Source organism: Symphalangus syndactylus, chromosome 6, assembly GCF_028878055.3.
Source record: "Symphalangus syndactylus isolate Jambi chromosome 6, NHGRI_mSymSyn1-v2.1_pri, whole genome shotgun sequence".
Lineage (NCBI taxonomy): Eukaryota > Metazoa > Chordata > Mammalia > Primates > Hylobatidae > Symphalangus > Symphalangus syndactylus.
Genome location: NC_072428.2, coordinates 131,882,984 through 131,907,126, shown reverse-complemented (window position 1 = coordinate 131,907,126; position 24,143 = coordinate 131,882,984). Strand labels below are relative to the sequence as shown.

At 41.6% G+C, this 24,143-nt stretch overlaps 1 protein-coding gene and 1 pseudogene across 2 annotated transcripts; one reads left to right on the top strand and one right to left on the bottom strand.

Annotated features, from left to right (window-relative positions):
* Positions 1-458: 458 nt before the first annotated feature.
* Positions 459-1,637, bottom strand: LOC129485102 (olfactory receptor 9A1-like; annotated as a pseudogene).
* A 14,973-nt stretch (positions 1,638-16,610) lies between these two features.
* On the top strand, positions 16,611-21,902 carry PRSS37 (serine protease 37). 2 transcript variants are annotated; one of them, XM_055284282.2, is made up of 6 exons: positions 16,611-16,642; positions 17,030-17,082; positions 18,624-18,765; positions 20,041-20,294; positions 20,905-21,041; positions 21,644-21,902. In XM_055284282.2, exons 2-6 carry the CDS (start codon positions 17,049-17,051, stop codon positions 21,782-21,784), a joined length of 708 nt encoding a protein of 235 aa, XP_055140257.1. In that variant the 5' UTR covers positions 16,611-16,642; positions 17,030-17,048; the 3' UTR covers positions 21,785-21,902. The 2 variants fall into 2 exon arrangements, with proteins under 2 accessions (XP_055140257.1, XP_055140259.1); XM_055284284.2 differs by having other exon boundaries at positions 16,624-16,642; positions 20,041-20,291.
* The last annotated feature ends 2,241 nt before the right edge of the window (positions 21,903-24,143 follow it).

Sequence of the window (24,143 nt, the reverse complement as noted above, 5' to 3'; positions counted from 1 at the left end):
CAGCAGACATCAGATAAATCACATTTCTTGCTTTTCCCATTCACAGTCTGAGAGTTCTAAAATCTTCATGTATTTCAGATGTTTACACTTGTCATATTTATTTTGGGACATGTATTTATACACATTAAAAAGAATAAATTGATTTCCATATAGAAGTCACCCAATAATGAATTGAAGCACTGTCTATGCCCTAAATATCCCTTATAGATTACAAACTATTTGATGATGAGAACTGTCATTTTAGATTTAAATTAGTACCTTCAGATTACTGAAGTCCATGATGAGGATTGTCCCCAGGACAGAGCTAAATTCTGAGGAGTTGATAGCAGTGTTTCATACCATCTTCAAAGACCTGTATGAATTTGTCATTCCTCAGGGTAAAGATGAAAGGGTTCAGAAAAGGGGTCACCCACTAAAACCAGCAGTGACGCTACCCGGTTATACTCGGCTGCCTGTGTTTACTTGGGTTTCACGTAGAGAAACAAGCAGCTGCCGTAGCCGATCACAACACAGGAGAAGTGGGAGGCACAAGTGGAAAAGGATTTCCTCCGGCCAGAGGCTAACGGGATCTTGAGGATGGTGGAGGTGATGTAGGTGTAGGAGACAATCGTAGGGATCAAAGGACCAATGATAATGAAAACAGCCATTAGAAAAAAATAAACTCTGTGAAAAGAGTGTCCTCACAGGATACCTTGAGCAATTGTCCTCAGTCACAGTAAAAATGATCTAACACATTTGATTTGCAGAAAGTAAGCTGAAAAGCGGCATAAACTGGCCAGATTTGGAAAAGGAACCCAAACACCCATGATACAATGACCATCCAGACACATGTGCTGCTGTTCATAACGATGTTGTACCTCAAAGGGTTACACACAGCCACATAACGGTCCACAGCCATCACTCCCATTAACGCCAACTCCGAGGTACCCAAAGAAAGGTATAAATATAGCTGTGCAGCACAGGCTGTCAAAGATATGATCTGAGTGCTCGGAAGCAGCAACCCCCCGAGCATAAAAGGGACAGTGGTGGATGTGATCAGGATCTCCAGCACAGAGAGGTGGCCCAGGAAAAAATACATGGGGGACTGCAGACATTTATCAACACAGACAGTGACGATGATGACCGCGTTTCCCATCACTGTCACTGCGTACAAGAGGAAGAAAGTCGCAAAAAGGATACGGCGTACTTCTTGGGAGCCAGGGAAGCCTAAGAGAAAAAATTCATATGGCTAGCCAGTTTTCCCAGCACCATTTATTAAATAGGGAATCCTTTCCCCATTTCTTGTTTTTGTCAGGTCTATCGCAAGGACAAAAAACCAAACACCGCATGTTCTCACTCATAGGTGGGAATTGAACAATGAGAACTCATGGACACAGGAAGGGGAACTTCACGCTCCGGGGACTGTTGTGGGGTGGGGGGAGGGGAGAGGGACAGCATTAGGAGATACACCTAAGGCTAAATGACGAATTAATGGGTGCAGGAAATCAACATGGCACATGGATACATATGTAACAAACCTGCACATTGTGCACATGTACCCTAAAACCCTAAAGTATAATAAAAAAAATAAATAAATAAATAAATAAATAAATAAATAAAAGAAAAAATTCAGTGGCGCTAGAGTAATTCCCCAACATTTACTTCTGAGTGCTTTTTACTCATGAAATCTAGAAAACAAAAGAGAGTTAATATGGCTTCTCATCTTAACAGAAGTAGAAACTGTTCCAAAATCCCCCTCCTGTTCACAGGCCACACACCATGACTAGAATGGTAGGCATTTGTCTTCTACTGTTCCTGTATATGGTCAGTGGCAGTTTTTCTAACTATGCACAATGTGTGAGGAAAATTGAATTGGCCAAGAAGATGATCCCAGTCCCCAGTGCCATACCTTAGACATGAGAGCCTGCACCCTGCCCAACATGCACCATTGCACCCTCAATGCTCAGTTCACATGCCTCCCTCTCTGCTCTGAACAGCCAGCAGTCAGCCTCCAGGACCACAGTGTGTTCCTTTCTCCCACTAACTCTCTTCCACCTGGAAGGTCCTAAACTACTCTGTCTGCCAAGTATTTTCTGTCCTGTAAATTCCTGCTCCAGTATCATGTTCTATACAAAAGTTTTCCTGGCCAATGCCCCTGAGCTGCTTACTTGATTTCTTTGTTTCATCAGAATGTAGGTTCCATTTACAGGATGTTTATTTTAAAGCTTCTGCTTTACCTTCATCATCATTGCTGTGTGTTGGTGAGAGTGAGGGTAGGGAAGTCTCCTGAGGAGTTTCTATAAATGCTCGAGGGCAAGGGCTGAGGATCTCTCAACCTACTGGTCAGCTGGTTCCCTGCATGGATTACTCCTTTCTTCCTCCCTATCTTGGGGATGAAAGCCTCCCTTGGTCCTGTCCTCGGTAAATGTGTCTTCTTACAGAAGGCTGACAAACCAGCACCTGGCCTGAGTTGAACCTGGCCATCTCTCCCTAAGACTCTGACAACTCTTTTCATCATTGTAAGAGAAGAAAGATTCAGACAGAATACATAGGAGGAACTTTTATCCTCAGCCTCTATCTGTCCCACTTTGACCTCATACTTGGACTGGCAAACAAAAGGATTTAGGTCTACAGGCCTTGCCTCTAGGAGAGCTCAAAGCCACCCAGTGTGACTTCCAGATCCAGCCCAGGTCCTAAATATAGAGGCTATGGTCTCATTCTATTAGAAAGTTTGGGATGTATCCTCAAAGTCAATGTTCCTTATACAATCACATTTTTCTCCCAAAATCATACCAGAAATTAAAGAGCCAGCTGTCACTAACATAAAATAGACCCCATCTCCTGAGTATCTTAGAATTTCTGGGCTTTGTCCCTTACTTCCTTCAGGTCTTTGCTTAAGTGTCCAAGTTCAGGGAAATTGTCCTCATCATTCTGTCTAAAAAAAACACATACTATCCTTCACTCGCTATCTCCTCACTAAGATCTACGTTTCTCTTTAGCCTTCATCACTTGAAATTATATGTTTACTTTTTGTTTATTTTCTGTCATTCATTTTACAATGTAAGCGCCATGAAAGCAAGAAGATTGTCATCCTTGTTCATTGTGTCTCATGATCTAGTATTATTTCTGAAAGAATTAAACGAATTCATCAATTAAAGGATGAATCTATTATAAGTGCCTATGCACAATTGGCTATGGCCAATGCTGAAGGCAGCTGCTTTCACTCCCTCCTGTCTTCACTGAGACAGTGCCCAGTCATCATTCAGTCCTCTCTCTGAGACCTCTTGTAAAATGATATTTGGGTAACAAGGACCAACTCGATAGAAGAACTCAGTCCGAATTCCCACAATCTCTGCTTACATGGGACCCAGTAAAAAGAAAGGAGAGATGATGGTTCTAACAATAGCAATGACCTGTGCCTATGTCAAGCACTGAGTCGGAGAATACTTGAAAGTGCTTTCTGCTATGCAAGAAGAATTTGAAGGTGAGCCTGTTACTCTTTAATAAAATCTGAATGTCCTCATCCTAGAGGGCAAACAAGCCCAGAACGTTCTATGCTGAGCCTCTCCTAGCTTGTCCTTCACAGAGCAGAACTCCTGCAAAACATTCACCTCCAGAGAAATATCCTGAAGTGAAAAGTTGAATGGCTCTCTACGATTCGACCCAGGCTGCCTCCTGACTGATTAGTGCTGAGATTGCTCTGTGGGCCAGATAAAGCTGCTGCTTCTTCACTCTCAGTGAAAGAGAAAACTGACTTCACACAAACACTGAAGAGAAAGTCTAGAAATCATAATGCCATGGGATGCCCCACTGTTTCCCTCTTTCTCTTTCCCTCCTTCTTTCACTCTGCAATGCATCCCTAAATAATATTATTCACTAAGGAAAGTTAGTTCAGGGAAACCCTAGGGATGCAGTGAAGGAAACACCAAAGAAACTTTCAGCTCTTCTCTCCCGAGACTCATCAGGTTTGAGAATTCTTAAAAGTTTTGAGTAATGGGAAAACTTGAAATCTCCCTCATCAAGAGTTTCTCAAAACCCAGGCTATCTTCCTCTAGGCTCTAAGTCCTGGTTATCAACAGGTCAAGTCAGTCTTGCACTCTCTCATGTGCATCTCTCTAATTCCATTTAACCCTACAGAGACTACACTCCCTGTGATGGTTAACACAGGTGTCAACTTGACTGGATTGAGAGATGCCTAGATGGACAGTGAAGCATTGTATCCGGGAGTGTCTGTGAGGCTGTTTCCAGGAGAGACTAACATGTAGGTCAGTGGACTGGAAGAGGAGGCCCATCCAATAGGCTGTGGGTGAGGCTAGAACAAAGTTTGCAGAAGGGGGACATTCAGCTTGCTTAGATTCCTCTCTCTCTCTTTTTCTCTCTCCCTTCTAGAGTGAGATCGCTTTTTTCCTCCTGCCCTTGGACATCAGACCCAAAGTTCTTCAGCCTTTGGACTCTAGGGCTTGCACCAGCAGCCTGCCTCAGACTGCCAGCTATACTGTCAGCTTCCCTAGTCTTGAGGCTTTTGAACTAGGACTGAGCTACACTACCAGCTTTTCTCATTTCCCACCTTGGAGACAACTTATTTGGGGACTTCACCTTTGTAATCATGTGAGCCAATTCTCCCTAATAAATTCCCTTTCATGTATATATAAAAGGGAGTGTATGTGTGTGTGTGTGTGTGTGCATGTGTGTATATACATATACTATTGGCTCTCTTCCTCTAGAGAAACCTGATGAATACACATCAAAAACCCAGAGGCCAGGGATGAGTAACATGAGAAAATAGTGGAATAGGCAGCTTCAAACTCCTGACTCTCAATTGAAAAGAAAAAAACAAACCAAAACTCCCAAAATCAACTTTATTAGAACTTCAGAAAATCTTCAGTTTTTCAGCAACCAAGTAAACACTGATACAAGAAAAAACTCAAAAATATTAGGAAAGCTTCATGATGTTTTTACTTACCTTTGCCCACCCTCTCCCCATCCCACCAGCAGTCTTGAAAATGACAGCCTGTATCCCCAATGTGAGATCCAGTCCCTGGTTCCAGAGGGTGCAGAGCAAACCTCATTCACAAAGTATTATGTATGTCTATTCTAATCTGCCTGGACTACCTGAAGGACTGGCACAATGTGCTAATCTTTGTTTCACTTAACACAGATTCTACTCATGGCAAAAAGTGGCAGCCATTGTGTAAGAATATTGTAAGACTAACAAATTCTGCAGGGTAAAAGATTACTATTGAGACATATAATAGACCATCTAAAGTCGCAGAGGAAATGTCAGGGAAAGTTTCTTTGGGAAACTGTGGAACTCAAAAGAAACAATACATACTGGGGAATTTAGAAAATCACACGTTTATCTATGGGCAAAATGAATGATCAGAAAAGATCCAAAAAGACCCTAACCCTTTACTTATGACCAACGTCTAGGTTCAGTTTAAGCCTGGTTAGGTACTGGAGAAGTACCCCAGCATAGAGTCAACCTACTAAGATGAAAATGGTTCTTTGGGGTTTTTTTGTTTGTTTCCTTGTTTACTTGTGTTTTGACTTTTTTGTTGTTTGTTAGTTTTTGAAGTTTTTGTTTTGTTTTGTTTTTTGTATTGTGTTCCAGGAATTCAGTGAAATCTCTGTCAAAACATTAGCTAAACACAGCTAAAGAAACAGAGATCTCAATGACCACCTATGACTAGGAATACAGTCTTTATAAAATTAGTATTACAAAATCACTAAACAAGTGGATGTCTACTTCAACAATAAAAAACAACAACAAACTTTTGGGAAGACAAATAATTTGACTTACAGCATTATGACTATAATATCCACATGTCTGAGGTTCAACAAAAAAACCACAAAGTATACAAAGAAATAAGAAAGTATGTTCCATTCAAAAGAATAAGATAAATCAACAGAAACCAACCCTGAGGAAGACCAGTATTCAACTTAATAAACAAAGGCATAATCAGCAAACTTGAAGACAGGACAATTGCTATTATCCAGTTTGAGGAGCAGAAAGAAAAAAGAGGAAAAGTAAACAGACTAAGGTACCTGTGGGACACCATCAAGCACTTGAACATACACATAATGGAAATCCCAGAAGGAAGAAACAAAGAGAAATGTGCATAAAAAGTATTTAAGAAATAATGGCCCAAACGTGTTGAAAACATGAATCTACACATCAGCGATGCTCAATAAATTCAAACTGGAGAAACTTAGAGAGATCCACACAAAGGCACATCATAATCAGTCAAAAAACAAAGAGAGAAACTTGAAAGCAGCAAAAGAGAAGCACCTTGTCACATACAAGGGATTCTCATAAGATCAACTGTCAATTTTTAATCGGAAAATATGTAGGCTGAATATAGTAAGATAGTATATTTAATGCTTAAAGGAAAAATAAAATTGTCAAATAAGAATTCTGTATTTAGCAGCCGGGCATGGTGGCTCATGCCTGTAATCCCAGCACTTTGGTAGGCCAAAGCGGGTGGACCATGAGGTCAGGAGATCGAGACCATCCTGGCTAACAAGATGAAACCCTGTCTCTACTAAAAATACAAAAATTAGCCGGGTGTGGTGGCGGGCTCCTGTAGTCCCAGCTACTCAGGAGGCTGAGGCAGGAGAATGGCATGAACCCGGGAGGCGGAGCTTGCAGTGAGCCAAGATCGCACCACTGCACTCTAGCCTGGGCGACAGAGCCAGACTCTGTCTCTAAAAAAAAAAGAATTCTGTATTTAGCTAAATCATCCTTCAAAAAAACAGGAAGAAATTAAGACATTCTCAGAAAAATGAAAGCTAAGGGAGTTTGGTACCAGTATCTGCCCTACATGAAATACTAAAAGGAGTCCTTCAGGTTGAAGAGAAAGAAACCTAGACAGAAACTTAAAGTTAATGAGTATATAAAGATCTCAACTAAAGATAACTACATGGACAAATATAAAAATGTTTTATTGTATTTTTGGTTGTTGTAACTCCATGTTTTATTTTATACAAAATTTATAAGACAAATTAAAAATAACTATAAATCTATTTTCTTGGTTATGCAATAGATGAAGATGTACTTTGTGACCACAACATGAAAGAGGGGATTGGAGCTGTATAGACTAGAGTTTGTGTATGATATTCCAATTAAATGGGTATCAATTCAAACCATAGTGTTATAAATTTACTTTGTGACAACAACATGAAAGAGGGGATTGGAGCTGTATAGACTAGAGTTTGTGTATGATATTCCAATTAAATGGGTATCAATTCAAACCATAGTGTTATAAATTTAGGATGTAAAACATAATCTCCTAGGTAAACACAAAGAAAATACCTTTTATTTTATTTATTCATCTATTTTTAGAGATGGGGCCTTATTCTCTCACCAAGTCTGGAGCATAGTGTTGTGATCATAGCTCACTGCAACCTCAAACTCCTGAACTCAAGGCATTTTCCTGCCTCCACCTCCCAAGTAGCTAAGACTATAGGAATAAGCCACTACACCCAGTTACATTTTTAAATTTTTTTGTAGAGACAGTCTCGCCATCTTGTCCAGACTGATCTCAGACTCCTGGGCTCAAGTGATCCTCCTACCTCAGCCTCCTAAAAAGTGTTGGGATTATGAGTGAGGTACCATGCCCAGCCAGAAAATAATTTTTTAAATACACAAAAAGAAATAAGAAGGGAAGCAAATGTTTTGCTACAAAAAAATAAAGTCAGCTTAACACAAAAGAGGGCAGTGATGGAGAAAATGAGGAGAAAAGATATTAGACAAACGAAACACAAATGGCAAAATGGAAGAAGTATTTTCTTATCAGTAATTAACTGTAAATAGATTAAGCTTTCCAGTCAAAAGACAGAAATGGGCAGAATAATTATTTTAACTTGTCCAACTATGTGCTGTTTACAAGAGACTCACTTTCAATCCCAAGATACAAAGAGGTTGGAAGTGAACTTTTTTTTAAAAAAAAAGAGAGAGATTTCATGCAAATAGTAACTAAAATAAACCTGGAGTTGCTATACTAATATCAGAAAAAATAGACTTTAAGTCAGTTTCTTTTTCTCCAAGTAGATGGATTGGAGGCAGAGTTAACATGCCTCTCTCACTTAGAAAGACTAAGTAGTGTATAGGTATTCACACTGTGAATTTTTTCCAAGAAGAAATGCAGGAACTCAACAGGAAAACTGAAATCCACAGTGTCTTAGAAAGAAGCAGCAGGCTGCATTCTATACCATGAGCCAGGCAAAAAACTGTAAGTCCTTGGAGTGTGACAGAAGGAAAGACTACCTCCAGGATTTACACTCTCTGGGGAATCTGGCAATTCAGCTTACATGGGAAGCCCTTAATCCTGCCCCGTGCTGGAATTGACTTAGAAAGTGGTGAGGAATATAAAAGTAAGAATGGCAGCACAGGAGCCTTGCACATATTCGCAGTCTCCAGCAGAGATTGAGAGAAGCCATTCCTTATTCTGCCTCACAGGGGCCAATTAACTCGGCACTGGTTGCAGGTTGAAAGAAGTTCTCAACTGAACTTCATGGTATAACCCCAAGTGAGGAAGAACTGTCTTGGCCAGAACTAGGGGGTGAGTGGGAAGTATGCTACAGCCATGAGAGCAGGTCTCTTGGCCAGAATTAGGAGGGTGAGTGGGAAGTATGCCACAGCCACAGGAGCAGGAGCTGGGTGCCCAGGTTGTGTGGGCAGACTGGGAGGAGTGTGGCCTGAAAGCCATGGTTCCTGCCTCGGTGTGGGGAAGGCATATGGCCTGAGACAGTTTTGAGTTTTGGCAATAGAAGCCTTGAACTTAGCTCACTGCTCTACCAGAAAACTGCAGGTGTGAGATCTGCCTTGCCAAGTGCATAGGAGCGGAGGGAGGTTTACTGCTGCCTGTTACTCCCCACTCCCTGCATGCAGTCTTCTGTGCAACACAGGCAGTTACACTCCTCTCTGGAATATTGCCCCAGTGATCAGAGAACCACCCCTCTGACTCCCATAAGGGCTGCTACTTGCTACACACACAGAGAGTCAGAGCATGTACCTGCTTTACCCAGTCACCACTTGGCTTTGCCCCTCTACCTGTCCTAGTAGCTTAACATGAAGGACAGAAACTTTTGGCTGCACCCATCGCCTGAGAAACCAGAATATTTCCCTGGGTTACATAGGCAAGCACAAATCCCACTGCTACTACCACAGCTGGTGATCTTTTGCAAATGCCATCTCCTGGCTGAAGGCCAACCAACAGAGTTTATTACAGCATCTATAGGTAGAATAACAGTGCCCAGGAAGGAGAAAACTTGTGCATGACCTCAACTATCACCATTGCTTATACCACCCTGGCCTGGCCAGGAGTTCATGAGTCTGTCCACATGACCTTTTCATTACTACTACAACTGGCATTTGAGAAAGCCAACATACTAAGGCTACCTATAACCAAGAAATCTCAGAGTCTATGCTACTCCCCTGCCACCCCCATCAAAGCTGGTACTAGTAACCACTGGTAGGAGACTTGAGGACAGATCACATCTCTGGATCCCTTGCAGACATTCCCCAGCACCAGCCTGGAGTATGGCAACCACACTGGGCAGCTAGACCCAGAAGAACAACAGCATTCACAGTAGTGTAATTCTCAAGGAGTCCTACTCCTATGGAAAGTGGGAATGCACCACATCAAGGGAAAACCCCATGGGACAAAAACATTCAAATTACAGGCCTCAAGTCCCAGATCTTTCAATGAATAGGAAGTTTATTTCAGCAAAAGCATAGTTAGAGTGCTGGGTTCAGCAGGGAAAGTCTGCAGCCATGCTACAACAGTCAGGCAGCCTTGGTGCTTGTGAAGGATCTTGGAGAAGGGACTTCCTTTCCCTCTCATCCACCAATGCAGAAACAGCTGGAGCTTTTCCTATGGGAGCCTGGTGTGGATACATCATAGAACCTCTCTGGAACATTTCAGAGTGACTGCATCCCCACAGAAGTAGCACCCTCCAGGTATAGGTCTGCACAAGATGTAGAGTCACAATTCCTCTCTACTTGGAACATCAACATTCCTACAGATGAAAAGAGATGCTTCTCTGTTCTAAATAGCTAGGACACTGGGTCAGGAGTGTATCTAGGAGGTGAATAGCTTTCCTACTGGCCTTCTAGGGGAAATTAGGTGGCTCTAGTCCTTCCTTCTCATAAGACTTCAGTGCATTTTACTCAGAGTTCTGCCAGCCACCTCCATCAAGGCCAGGACCTCTGCCCACCGTTGGGTAGTATATTTACCCATCTGCTTTGGAAAAAGCTGTTTTTACCTGTGGAAATGATATTATTGGCTTTATGTCCCCATCCAAATCTTACCTTGAATTGTAATAATCCCCATGGGTCAAGAGTGGGACTTGATGGAGGTAACTGGATCATGGGGGAAGTTCCACCCATGCTGTTCTTGTGATAATGAGTGAATCTCATGAGATCTGGTGGTTTTATATGTATCTGGCATTTCCCCTGCTTGCACTCATTCTCTCTCCTGCCACCCTGAGAAGAGGTGCCTTCTGCCACAATTGTAAGTTTCCTGAGACCTCCCCAGCCAGCCATGCAGAACTGTGAGTCAATTAAACCTCTTTTTTAAATAAATTACCCAGTGTCAGATATTTCTTCATAACAGCATGAGAATGTCTATGGACCAATTTAGTTTCTGAGACCTCCCCAGTAGCAGTGGGATTTGTGCTTGCCTTATGTAACCCAGGGAAATATTCTGGTTTCTCAGGCGATGGGTGCAGCCAAAAGTTTCTGCCCTTCGTGTTAAGCTACTAGGACAGGTAGAGGGGCAAAGCCAAGTGGTGACTGGGTAAAGCAGGTACATGCTCTGACTCTCTGTGTGTGTAGCAAGTTTCCTGAGACCTCCCCAGCCAGCCATGCAGAACTGTGAGTCAATTACACCTCTTTTTTAAATAAATTACCAAGTCTCAGGTATTTCTTCATAACAGCATGAGAATGTTTAGGACCAGTTTAGTCCTAAAAGAGTAAATTGGTACTTTGAGTGGGACATTGCTATGTGGAAGCAACATTGGAACTGGGTAATGGGCAGAAGTTGAAAGAGTTTAATCACCAAGACAGTGGGGAAAATGTCTCCAGGGCTTGTCAGAGACCTTCATGCAGCCCCTCCCATCACAGGCTTGAAGGCCTAGGGGGGAAAAATGGTTCTGTGGGCTGGGCCTAGGGACCCCCTCCTCTATGCAGCCTCAGGATATGGTGCCCCACATCCCTGCTTCAGCTCCACCCATGGCTAAAACAGGCCAATGTACAGCTCCAGCTGTTGCTTCAGAGGGTACAAGCCCCAAGCCTTGGCAGTTTTCATGTGGTGTTGGGCCTGTGGGTGCACAGAAGTCAAGAATTGAGGTTTGGGAACATCTGCCTAGATTTCAGAGGATGTATGAAAATGCCTGGATGTCCAGGAAGAAGTTTGCTGTAGGGGTGCATTTCTCATGAAGAACCTCTGCTAGGGCAATGCAGAAGGAAAATGTGCAGCCAGAGTCCCCACTCAGAGTCCACACTAAAGAACTGCCTAATGGAGCCTGGGAGAAGAGGGCCACTGTCCTCCAGACTCCAGAATGGTAGATCCACTGACAGATTGCACCTTGCACCTGGAAAAGCTGCAGACACTAAATGCCAGCCCATGAAAGCAGCTGGGATGGGGACTGTGCCCTGCAAAGCCACACAGCCAAACTGCCCAAGGCCTTGGGAGCCTATCTCTTGCATCAGCATGCCCTTGACCTGGCCATGGAGTCAAAGGAGATCATTTTGGAACTTTAAGGTTTAATGACTGCCCTATTGGATTTCTGACTTGCATGGTGCCTGCAGTCTCTTTATTTTAGCCAATTTCTCCCATTTGGAACTGGTTTATTTACCCAATGCCTGTACTTCTATTGGATCGAGGAAGTAACTAACTTGTTTTTTATTTTACAGGCTCAAAGGTGGAAGGGACTTGCCTTGTCTCAGATGAGACTTTGGACTTGGACTTTTGGGTTAATGCTGGAATGAGCTAAGACTTAGGGGGACAGTTGGAAAGACATGACTGTGTTTTGAAATGTGAGGACATGAGATTTGGGAGAGGCTGGGGCTGAATATTATGGTTTGGTTCTCTGTCCTCACCCAAATCTCACCTTGAATGTAATAATCCCCATGTGTCAAGGGCAGGACCACATGGAGGTAATTGGATCATTGGGGTGGTTTCTCACATACTGTTCTCATGATAATGAGGATTCTCATGAGATCTGATGGTTTTATAAGCATCTGGCATTTCTCTTGCTTGCACTCATTCTCTCTCCTGCTGCCCTGAGAAGAGGTGCCTTTTGCCATGATTGTAAGTTTCCTGAGACCTCCCCAGTCATGCAGAACTGTGAGTCAATTAAACCTCTTTTCTTTATAAGTTACATAGTCTTGCGTATTTCTTCATAGTGGAAAACAGACTAATACAGGATACCTCCCCTACTGACCTAAAGCCTAAACTATTCAAACCAGTAAATAAAATACTGGGGAAAAAAATAAATAAATAAAGTCCACACCATAGGGGAAGGAGAAAAGCTTCAAGAGACTTCTGCCATTCCAACCCTATAAAAAACAGTGAATTTGCTCACACACTGAGTACATTGCTACCACAACCAGCACCTGAAAAAGCCATCAAAGAGACTCTACAACCAACGATGTAATAGAGTCTTCAACTCTGAAAGCACCAAGAGCCAAGTTAGACTATAATAAATTATAAACATTAAAATCACTGCCTTAAGGGGGAAAAGGAAATTTTAAAAAATGTAGTCAAATCAAAACTAAATTCAAGAATAATTAGAAGAAATAGACTACCCAAATGAGAAGGAATCATAAAAATAATATTGGTAGTATGACAAAACTGGGTTCTATAACACCCCCAAAAGATCACGATACCTCTATACCCAATGGATCCAAACAAAGATGAAATCTTTGCAAGGTCCTATCTCCAGAATCATATTTTTTTTTCTTTTTTCTTTTTTTTTTATTATTGTACTTTAAGTTTTAGGGTACATAGGTTTTACATGTAAGTCTTCAATCCATCTTGAGTTGATTTTTGTATATGGTGAAAGGAAGGGGTCCAGTTTGAATTTGAATCTTCTGCATATTGCTAGCCAGTTATCCTAGCACCATTTATTGAACAGGGAGTCCTTCCCCATTGCTTTTGTCACCTTTGTCAAAGATCAGATGGTTGTAGATGTACCACTTTATTTCTGGGTTTTCTGACCTGTTCCATTGATCTATGTGTCTGTTTTCGTACCAGTACTATGTCGTTTTGGTTACTATAGCCTTGTAGTACACTTTGACGTTGAGTAATGTAATGAATGCCTCCAGCTTTCTTATTTTTGCTTAGGATTGCTTTGGCTATTTGGGCTCTTTTTTGGTTCTGTTTTATTTTAGAATAGTTTTTTTTTTTTCTTATTCTGTTAAAAAACAGTTGGTAGTTCGATAGAAATATCATTTACTCTCTAAATTGCTTTGATCAATATCATTAAAATGGCTAACCATTTTAATGATATTGATTCTTCCAATCCATAAGCATGGAATGTTTTACCATCCCTTTGTGTCATCTGATTTCCTTAGCAGTATTTTGTAATTCTAGTTGTAGAGATCTTTCACCTCCCTGGTTAGCTGTATTCCTAGGTATTTTATTTATTTTGTGGCTACTGTGAATGACATCTCATTACTGATTTGGTTTTCAGCTTGGACATTGTTGGTGTATAGAAATTCTATTGATTTTGTATCCTGAAACTTTGCTGAAGTTGTTTATCAGATCTGTAGAAGTAAGTTTAGAATATCTTTCTTATCTCTTAAGGTCATAAAGGATATTTTCACCTAAGCCAATACACAATAAGCACAAAGATGAATAATTTGTGTTAAATTAAATTATATTAAACTTAAGTGCTTTCATTCATCAAAATACACCATAAAGGGAAGATTAAGCCACAAGCTTGAAGAAGATATTTAAACATATATAACTGACAAAAGAGTAATATCTTGAGCATTTGTAGAAGTCCAAAAGAGCAACGTTTTAGAAATTCAATATACAAAATGGTCAAAAGACATGCAAACGTGTTTTCTAAAGGAACCACTGGTAAAAGGAGGAGGTGGTGGTGAAAAGATGCTAATCATCGTTATTAACAAAAGTAATAAAATTAAGAGCATAACAAAATATTTGACAATCTGGAAAAAAATTAAAAGTTTGACAATATCCAATATTGGAAGAACTCAGATTACTAGAGGATTTTTAAGTGAACATCTGCATTGTCTACAGCCCAACAATTTCACTCCTAATTATATACTCTGGAGGTATACACCAGGAGATATACTTGCAGATATACACCAATGCACACACAAACACATACACACACACAGCAGATATATACACAAGAATATTTTCCAAGGTACATGGTACAAATATATTTACAGCAATACTCTTCAAAACAGCACAAAACTATAAATAACTCAAATATTTGCCAAGAAAATAATGAACAAATTGCGTGATATTCACATTGAAATATTAGATAGCAGTGCCGGGCACAGTGGCTCATGCCTGTAGTCCAGCACTTTGGGAGGCCGAGGCGGGCGGATCACGAGGTCAGGAGATCGAGACCATCCTGGCTAACACGGTGAAACCCCGTCTCTACTAAAAATACAAAAAATTAGCCGGGCCTGGTGGTGGGCGCCTGTAGTCCCAGCTACTCGGGAGGCTGAGGCAGGAGAATGGCATGAACCCTGGAGGCGGAGCTTGCAGTGAGCCGAGATCGCGCCTGCACTCCAGCCTGGGGGACAGTGAGACTCCGTCTCAAAAAAAAAATTAAAAAAATAAAAAGAAATATTAGATAGCAGTGAAAATAAAATATAGTCATGATACTTTAGATGGATCTTTAAAACATTAAGAACTGGTTTGGGGAGTTATTTTTACATATAGTTATGTACCACACAAGGACATTTGGGTCAACAACAGACTGCATATATGAGAGTGGCCCCATAAGATTATAATATTATATTTTACTGTACCTTTTCTGTGTTTAGATATGTTTAAACACACAAATACCACTGTGCTACAATCGTCTACAATATGCAGTACGGTAACATGCTGTACAGGTTAACCAGCTGGAGGATTAGAAAACCATGCCTTTGAACTTCTGCTGGAGTTTCTACCCTTTCTCCCTTTCCTGCTCTAATGATTTGTGATTAGCCAGCCTTATTGCAATAACGCCACATTTACTATCATTATCATACTTTAATATCTTGGCTTCTTGCAATAGGTATTCAGTCCTTGCCTGTGTTTTCCAAGCATCCCTGTACTCATGCAGTGGCCCACAAAAGTTGTGCAGTTGGGCAACTCCACTCCACATGGACATTGCCAACTGCCCAGGGATTCCCCACCATAGACACCCATTCCTGGCTCGATGTTTGGTCTCTGACCCCACTTGTGATGTCAATTGTAACAAGAAAAATCCAGAATCGTGTTTTTAAAAAAACCTTCCCCGCAAACTAGGAGGGAGCCAAGAGACCAAAGAATGACTCAGAGAAGTCCAGCTCGGCCAGTGGATAAGTTTATTGGGACTTACATATGAGACACTCCTAGATAGCAGAGGACAGCTTGAGAGACCTGCCCTGCTTTCCATCTCTAAGCTGCTTTTAAGCTAATTTTCTGGCTCTTTGCCTACTGTGTGTGCATGATGGGACTGTTTTCCTTGGTAGGTTCTCAGGTATTCTCTGGGATGTTTGGGTACTCAAGGACACCTGCTCCTCGGCTGGGCACCATGGCCTTGACTCACCACTTGGCCATCAAGGACACCTGCTCCTCGGCTGGGCACCATGGCCTTGACTCACCACTTGGCCATCAAGGACACCTGCTCCTTGGCTGGGAACCACGGCCTTGACTCACTACTTAGCCATTAAGGTTCAAGCAGTGGCCATACACCCTTAAGTAACCTGGTGGGGGACCTGCAACCGTACACCAGTGACAAGGCCTACTTCTCACTGTCCACAACATGTGACTTTGGGAAAATTACTTAGATTCTCTCTGCTTCAGTTCTGCCACCTGCAGACCAGAAATAATTATACCAGGCCCAGCCATATCTCTTCCTTCTAGGGTTGTTGTGACATTTGGAATGAGATTATGGGTTTAAGAAACTTTAAAGGGTTAGAGTGATACAAAGTGTAGTGAATTTTACATCTCAGACTAACCTGACATAAAACCTCTACTCACAAGTCCATAAAGATCTTAGCTCAGTGTCTAGGATTCAGTAAATGCTTAGAGGATATCAGCTATTAGTGTTACCGCTCTTTTTCTTATTAGACTGTGCTCCCAATTATCCAAGGATGACTTTGGTAGTCTATTATTGGTCTAAATCTTTAAGTATTAGAGGTACTGCCTTCTGAATTCTCACCAGGCCTAATGTCATCTAGACTGTAAACAATTCCCCAACTATCAAGATAACTGTTCTATGAATGCTTTTCATTTCCATATTTTCTTGGCTCAATGCTGTTGCTCAGGACAAAAAACACCAAGTTGGTGATGATGACTGAGTGATGAAACAGTGATCAAAGGGACATATGAAGCTAGTGTAACAAAGACGGGAGGGGCTGGGGAAAGTATAAGTAACTATTAGGAGGTTCAAAGCAAACCTCAGGACACTGACTCACTGAGCTAAGGTAAAGATTATTGTCCCTCACAGCCCTGGTCTCAGAAACTCTGTGGGGAAGATAAGTCCTGAGCCTAGAGCTGCCATTTCCACAGACAACTGAACTACCTTCAAACAGATGTGTTTTTAGGGGCAGCAGATAGAAGGAGCTGAATCCAGGAGTTTCCTTCCCTGAAATGCCCCAACAGAGGCACAGTCCTCCACCTTCCCTGGAACAGAAGGGCTTTCATCTGTCTCTCTGAAGCCATCTCCCTTCCCTGTTTATGCCCAGAGCTGCTTTCCAATCCCATAGAGTGCCTCCGTATCTAACCATAGCCACGGAGTCTACCAGGTGTTCCTGAGAAGACAACTAAGCCAACCGCTCCACACTCTGCTGATTTTCTTCTACATCTCACAGGGGGAAGAGCTGGATCACCATGAAATATGTCTTCTATTTGGGTGTCCTCGCTGGTATGTACTCAAGACCTTGTACTCTGTCCTGTAAGGCATAGGTTAATGGATGGGGTGAGACAGAGGCAGGATTGTGAAGAGTGCAGAAAAAGAGTCAAAAATAGTGTCATCAGCAGAATTAGGGGTCCTGCCTCTTAGATTCCATAAAGGCTCTCCGGATAGGCTGAGCCCACTTTTCTAGTGTTAAGCTATAGGGTGGGTTAAGGCACACATGTGCCTTGGAGAAGGCTTAACAGTGAGTGTCCTCCTGCCGACCCTAATGCAGGAAACAGAGAAGTAGAAACAAAAGATCAAGTACTAGGACCCTACCTTCTGTAGTCCCTGCCCCACATGGGGTTCTTCTGATGGCAGAATTTGCAGGTGAGGCATTTCCCACCATTCTCTGACTGCCCAGGTTGTATCACACATTAGCTGTGTGAGATTAGCCAAGTTAATTAATTCTTCTGTGCTTCAATTTCTTCCAAATGGGGGTATGACTACCTATATTATAGAGTTATTGTGAAGCTTAAATAAATCTATGTAAAGCACTTAGAACAATGCCTGCTATAGAGAGCTCAATGTCTCTTGCCCTTGTTTATAGTCTACCCTTTTCTCTTTGGGGTTTCTAACTGTGTGATCACACAGAAGGGTGTGGTGAGGTACAGGCCCAGGCTTGGGGAAGGTTAACAAGAGTAGCAAGAGAAGCCAAGACAAGAAGAGTGCTTTATTTCTGATACTAGAATCAGCCTTCCTCCCCTTTATTCTCTAGGGTATGTTTTAAATAATTCATTTATAAAAACAATATATGTTCATATTACAAAATTTGGACATTTTTAAAGTAGAAAAATAAGCATCATTCATAATCCCACCTCTTAGTCAACACATGCTAACACTTTGAGTTTACTCCCAGACTCTATATATTTTTTGCATTTAAATGGTTTTTTATTTATTTGTTTTTAGACAAATAGATTATATCCACAATTTTCTTGTTCTTTTTAACTTAAATAAGCATTAATATTCTTTTGCTGTTTAATATTCTAATTAGTTTAATTTTTATTATATATGATGTTCCACTTTTCGATGTGCTTCATTTCAATGTCCAACATTACTATGTCAGATATTTATGTCTCCAGTGTTCAGCTGTTATAGCTAATATGAGCATACTTGTTTGTAATCCTTGTCTATATCTGATTTTTTTCTTTAGAATGGATTCTTGGGGTTGGAATGATCAGGTCACAGGTTATAAACAATTCATGATTCTTGATGCCTGTTTCTAAATTGCTTTTCAAGAAGATGGAATCAATTTACTAGCAGTGATGAGTGTCTCTCATTATATTCTCTTAGATTGAATATTATCAATATTAAACAAAATTATTATAAATATGAGATAAAATGGCATATCATTTTAATTTACATTTTTATTAGAAAAACATGTCAAATACATTAACAATTCTTGGCCAATTGATAACTATTTAAGAATCATCCAGATTCCTTTTCAAGTAGGAGACTGTTACCTTATTTTTATAATATTTATGTATTAAGAATGTTCATTATTTTCTCAGGGACATTTTTCTTTGCTGACTCATCTGTTCAGAAAGAAGACCCTGCCCCCTATTTGGTGTACCTCAAGTCTCACTTCAACCCCTGTGTGGGCGTCCTCATCAAACCCAGCTGGGTGCTGGCCCCAGCTCACTGCTATTTACCGTTGAGTATTTGGGCATCCCCATCCCCAAAACAGCTACTGTTCATTCTAGATCGGTGGTTCTCAAATAAGGGTAACTTCTCCACAGGGTACACTTGGCAATGTCTGAAGATATTTTTGGTTGTCACAACCAGGGGGCAGTGCTATTGGCATCTAATGGGGAGAGGCTAGAGCAAAGATGCCGTTTAACATCCTACAATGCACAGCACAGTCCTCACAATAAAGACTTGTCCAGCCCAGAACAGCAATAGTGTCACTGTTGAGGAACCCTGTGCTACATGTTATGCCTCCTCAGTCTCTCATAAGTTTTTTTCAAGTTTTTGTTTTTTTTTTTTACTGGCAGTATGAATGCATTTTATCACTTAAAGATCTAGCAGGTAACTGACGATGCACTCAAATTGGGTCAATTGAGGTGAGTTTTAAGAAGGAACCAATTGCAAAGGTATGGAGACATTAAAGGGACCATATTAAGAATAGTTCCATACCACCAGGGTTTGTATTAAGAAAATGCAGTTACCACCTCTAGGCCTAAAAACGCAAGAGGAGAAAATAATTTCAAAGGAGGCAAGGAGAGATAGAGAAAAAGAGAGACCTGTGTGAAGAGACAACCTGATAAGAATTGTAACCCCTAGTCAAGGAGCACAGCCACTCTGTGACAAAGCTGCAGGGAGGGACCTGGGAGGGTAAGTACTCCAATCTCACTCTTCTTCCTCCAGTTACTTTCTGGTGCTTCCTATTGGCCAATAGAAGGAAGCCAGAGGACAAGAGAGCCCACTGATTAAATCCATATATGTCCCCTTCCAAAGGTGCAGAGCAGAATGGAATAGGGTTGTTAGTGCATCAGCAAGGGAACCAAACAGGAGACACCCAGAACTAGGTTATTTATTCTCTGGTCTCCACCAAAATGGAAATTGTTCAGTTAGATAGGCGAGAAAATTACATTTCCTTGACATGCATCCTCTTCCTCTCCACTACATTAAAGAACACAACATTAAAATGTGGTGAAGGGCTCCACTACTTACTATATCACCCTGAGTGAATTACTCCTATGTGCCCCATTAATTCACGTGCTAAATGGGGATAAAAATAGAATCCACTGCATAGACTTGTGTGAGTTAAATGACATAATCCAGAAAAAGCACTTGGTACAGTTCCTGGCACTTTGTAACATTCAGTATCTTAGCAATGATGATGATGATGATGATGATGATGATTATTATTATTATTATTATTATTATTATTATTATTATTATTATTTCCAACCCCTCTCCCTCCAGAAATCTGAAAGTGATGCTGGGAAATTTCAAGAGCAGAGTCAGAGATGGTACTGAACAGACAATTAACCCCATTCAGATCGTCCGCTACTGGAACTACAGTCATAGCGCCCCGCAGGATGACCTCATGCTCATCAAGCTGGCTAAGCCTGCCACGCTCAATCCCAAAGTCCAGCCCCTTGCCCTCGCCACCACCAATGTCCGGCCAGGCACTGTCTGTCTACTCTCAGGTTTGGACTGGAGCCAAGAAAACAGTGGTAAGTGTGCCTTCCACAGCAAATCAGGGTCATCAGTTGTCCTTTAGGAGGAACACCCATATCCTCATAGCTGTGAGGAGAGAGGAGGAAAGGAGAACGAAAGGAGACCCAGTAGAGATGCCACCTGAGTGGTCTGGCAAACAGAGAACTGCCCAGAGGAACAAAGCTCCTCCTTTCCCAGGGTGTCTAATGCCCCACTGCCTCTGGAGGGCTTTGGCAGCTGGAGCCACCAGGCCATCTGACTCTGCACAGAGGCCCAGCCATTCCTGATTGGCAGAGGCACAATTCACATGAAGAAGGTGTGGTCCTACTTCTCATACATGCTCATTTCACATGTAAAGGACCCCTCTGAGAATTGACTCAGGTCATTTAGTTCTCCAAGACAGGCCACCAATTAAAAATATACTCTGCCTTAAGGAGACGTAAAGCCTTTTTCAAAATCCTCAAGATTAGCTCATAACCATGCTGTTGATGATTTCTCCCCTTTGTCGCATTCCTTATTTGCTTTAAACACACACAAAAAGATACCAGTTGAAATAGAGGCTGGTGGTCAGAAGGACTAAATAACCACTGTCCACAGGATGTTTTATTTTATCCCTGTCTCCCTCAGGCCGACACCCTGACTTGCGGCAGAACCTGGAGGCCCCCCTGATGTCTGATCGAGAATGCCAAAAAACAGAACAAGGAAAAAGCCACAGGAATTCCTTATGTGTGAAATTTGTGAAAGTATTCAGCCGAATTTTTGGGGTAATCTTATCTCTACATTCAGCTTTCATTTATTTGCATATGCCCAGTTAACTATTTACTCTTGATGTAAAAACTATTTTAGATGTCTAAATAATTTTTTGAGAATTTGATAAGGCTGCTGCAAAGCCAGCATTGTTTCTTCAGTAATGGGCTCCCCTTAAATTGTCTTTATTCATTAAAGGACATTATAAAGTACTTCCAGTTAAGCACACCATTTGCTAGGTATTCATTCCTATAACTACAAGCAAAATTGTGAAAACAGGCATTTCTTTAAAAATAAATCAAGATTTTTCACAAATAGAAAATGCCTTCACCAGTTCAAAAAAATGGAGTCTGACCTATTTTACATGTGATTTCTAGAGAGACTGTCCTCTGACTTTTTCAACGTCACACAAAGCTAATTACAGCAAAATGAGAAAAAAGGCTCCAGCATCCTGTCCCCTGATTCAGTGGTCTTTTCATGAGTCCAGCATACGCCTGCAGACAGGGCTCAACCAAGCGGGACACTAGGGTTCCTGTGAGAAGATCTGACACTCTCACTCACTCTCTCTCTCTCTCTCTCTCTCTCTCTCTCTCCTCTCTCTCTGCATGATCTCTGGTAGGAGGTGGCCATTGCTACTGTCATCTGCAAAGACAAGCTCCAGGGAATCGAGGTGGGGCACTTCATGGGAGGGGACGTCGGCATCTACACCAACGTTTACAACTATGTATCCTGGATTGAGAACACTGCTAAGGACAAGTGAGACCCTACTTCTCCCTCTGCATTCCACTGGCTCTGCCATGGACTATACAAGCAGATAATTTTCCCTCTATTCAAAATAAAATCTCCAAATGAAAATTTGGGAATGTAGCATACTAGTAGCCAATGTTTTCTTGTTTGTGTCTCTGTATCCTACAATGGTGTGAAGAACTAAGATCAAATTCATGAAATGAACATTTACTACACTGTCCTGGATTACATTCGTTATCTCATTTAATGCTCATAACAAACCTTTCAGATTATCTTTTGTTCCAACTTTACACATGAGAAAATGCAGGCTAAAAGAGGCTATTTAACATTGCCCATAGCTGGTGGATATCAGAGCCTGAAATGGAACCCAAAATTGCCAGATTCTAAATCCGTTGCTATTAGCCTCAGTGTTATATGGGAGTCTACAGCATCACAAAAGATGTTGGCTCCTATTTATTTGCCTCCCTCTCTTTCCACTCAAAGGGCTTGAAGCTCTCACTTGTGGCTAAGATCTTGGGTACTGGGATAAGCTCTCCTAGGAAAAGTCATACCTCATCTTAGTGCTACATAGATTGCAGTATGTTCAGAGAGAGAGTTAGTGGAAGAGCAGAAAGTAAAAAACAAAACTTCAGAACAAGGTCAACAGTCATAAATCAAGTCCACAAGGGAGTTTGGCAGCTCCAGTGAAAGGTGAAGATGTCATGTAAATCCAAAGAAGATATAGGCAGTAGCAGAGCTTGAAAGGCAGAGATGGCTGAGATGAGGTGAACGGCAGAAACTGGGATTAGCCATAGACCATGGTCCTAAAATAGTCAGTCCTATGCTTGAGAAATTGGCAAAGCACTACTACAGACTGAGTGTTTATGTCCCCCCCAAAATTCAGAAGTTGAAACCTAATCCCCAAAGTGATGGTATTTGGAGGTGAGGCCTTTGGGAGGTGATTAGTTCATGAAGGCAGAACCCTCACAAATGGGATTCATGCCCTCATAAAAGAGAGCCCAGAGAGCTCACCTCCCGCTTTTGCCATGTGAGGTTACAGCGAGAGACAGCAGTCTATGAACCAGGAAGTGAATTTCATCTTACACCAAATCTGCTGGTGCCTTGATCCTGAATTTCCCAGACTCTAGAACTGTGAGAAATAAATTTTTGTTGTTTATAAGCCTCACGCAGTCTACAGTATTCTGTTATAGGTGATGGAGTAGTTCCAGATATCCAAAAGACTGGGACATGTAGGACAAGAACGCATAAAGTAACCTTCCAGCAGGTGAAGATTCAAGAAAAAACTGCACATTCTCCTTGGGTAATATTTTCTAGTCTTATGGTTTAAAATACAATCTACACTTTAATGAGTTTTGTAGTAGGCAGAATAATGGCCCTGCAAAGATGTCCACACTCTAATCTCATGAATATAATACAATCAGATGTGATTATGGTTATGAACATCGAAATTGGGAGTTTATCCTAGATTATCTGATGAGTCCATAAGTCACCACATAGGCCTCAAAAGTGAAAAACGAGGCCGGGCGCGGTGGCTCACGCCTGGAATCCCAGCACTTTGGGAGGCCGAGGCCGGCGGATCACGAGGTCAGCAGATTGAGACCATCCTGGCTAACATAGTGAAACCCCGTCTATACTAAAAATACAAAAACAAAATTATCCGGGCGTGGTGGCAGGCGCCTGTAGTCCCAGCTACTCCGGGAGAATGGCGTGAACCCGGGAGGCGGAGCTTGCAGTGAGCCGAGATCATACCATTGCACTCCAGCCTGGGCGACGGAGTGAGACTCCGTCTCAAAAAAAAAAAAAGTGCAAAAGGAAGGCAGAAGGTTTTGTTGGGGAGATGCAAAACAGAACAAGAGGCAGGAGAGATTCAAAGCATGAGAAGAAACTGACCAGCTATTGCAGGCTTTGAAAATAGAAGAAATAGAAAGGGAACCACAAGGCAAAGAATGTGAGCAGTGCCTAGAAGCTGGGAAGGGCTCTCACCTGACAACTGGCAAGGAAATGGGGATTTTAGTTCCGGAATCACAGCTGTACTGAATTCTGCAACCAATCTGAATGAGCAAGGAAATAGACTCTCTCCAGAAAGTGGCATAACTCTGTTGGCACCTTGATTTTAGTCCAGTAAAATCTTTGTCAAACTTCTGACCTACAGTACTGTAAGATAATAAATTTGTGTTGCTTTAGGCTACCTGTAGCAATTTGTTATGGCAGCCATAGAAAACAAACTTTTAAATCCACATATCCAAAAATAGCTATTAGTACTTTTTATAGTGCAATGTTAAAACCTTCAATGGCTCCCAGTTTTCCTGAGAATAAATTCTAAATTCTAGGCTTAGAATTGTAAACTTAGAACTCTAAACTTAGAATGGTAA

Excerpts from the sequence above, each read along its gene's own strand:
- PRSS37 (XM_055284282.2), top strand. The coding sequence starts at position 17,049 with ATGAAATATGTCTTCTATTTGGGTGTCCTCGCTG. Across the intron at positions 18,766-20,040 it reads CCAGCTCACTGCTATTTACC|AAATCTGAAAGTGATGCTGG; the intron begins GTTGAGTATTTG and ends CTCTCCCTCCAG. Across the intron at positions 21,042-21,643 it reads TATTCAGCCGAATTTTTGGG|GAGGTGGCCATTGCTACTGT; the intron begins GTAATCTTATCT and ends GATCTCTGGTAG.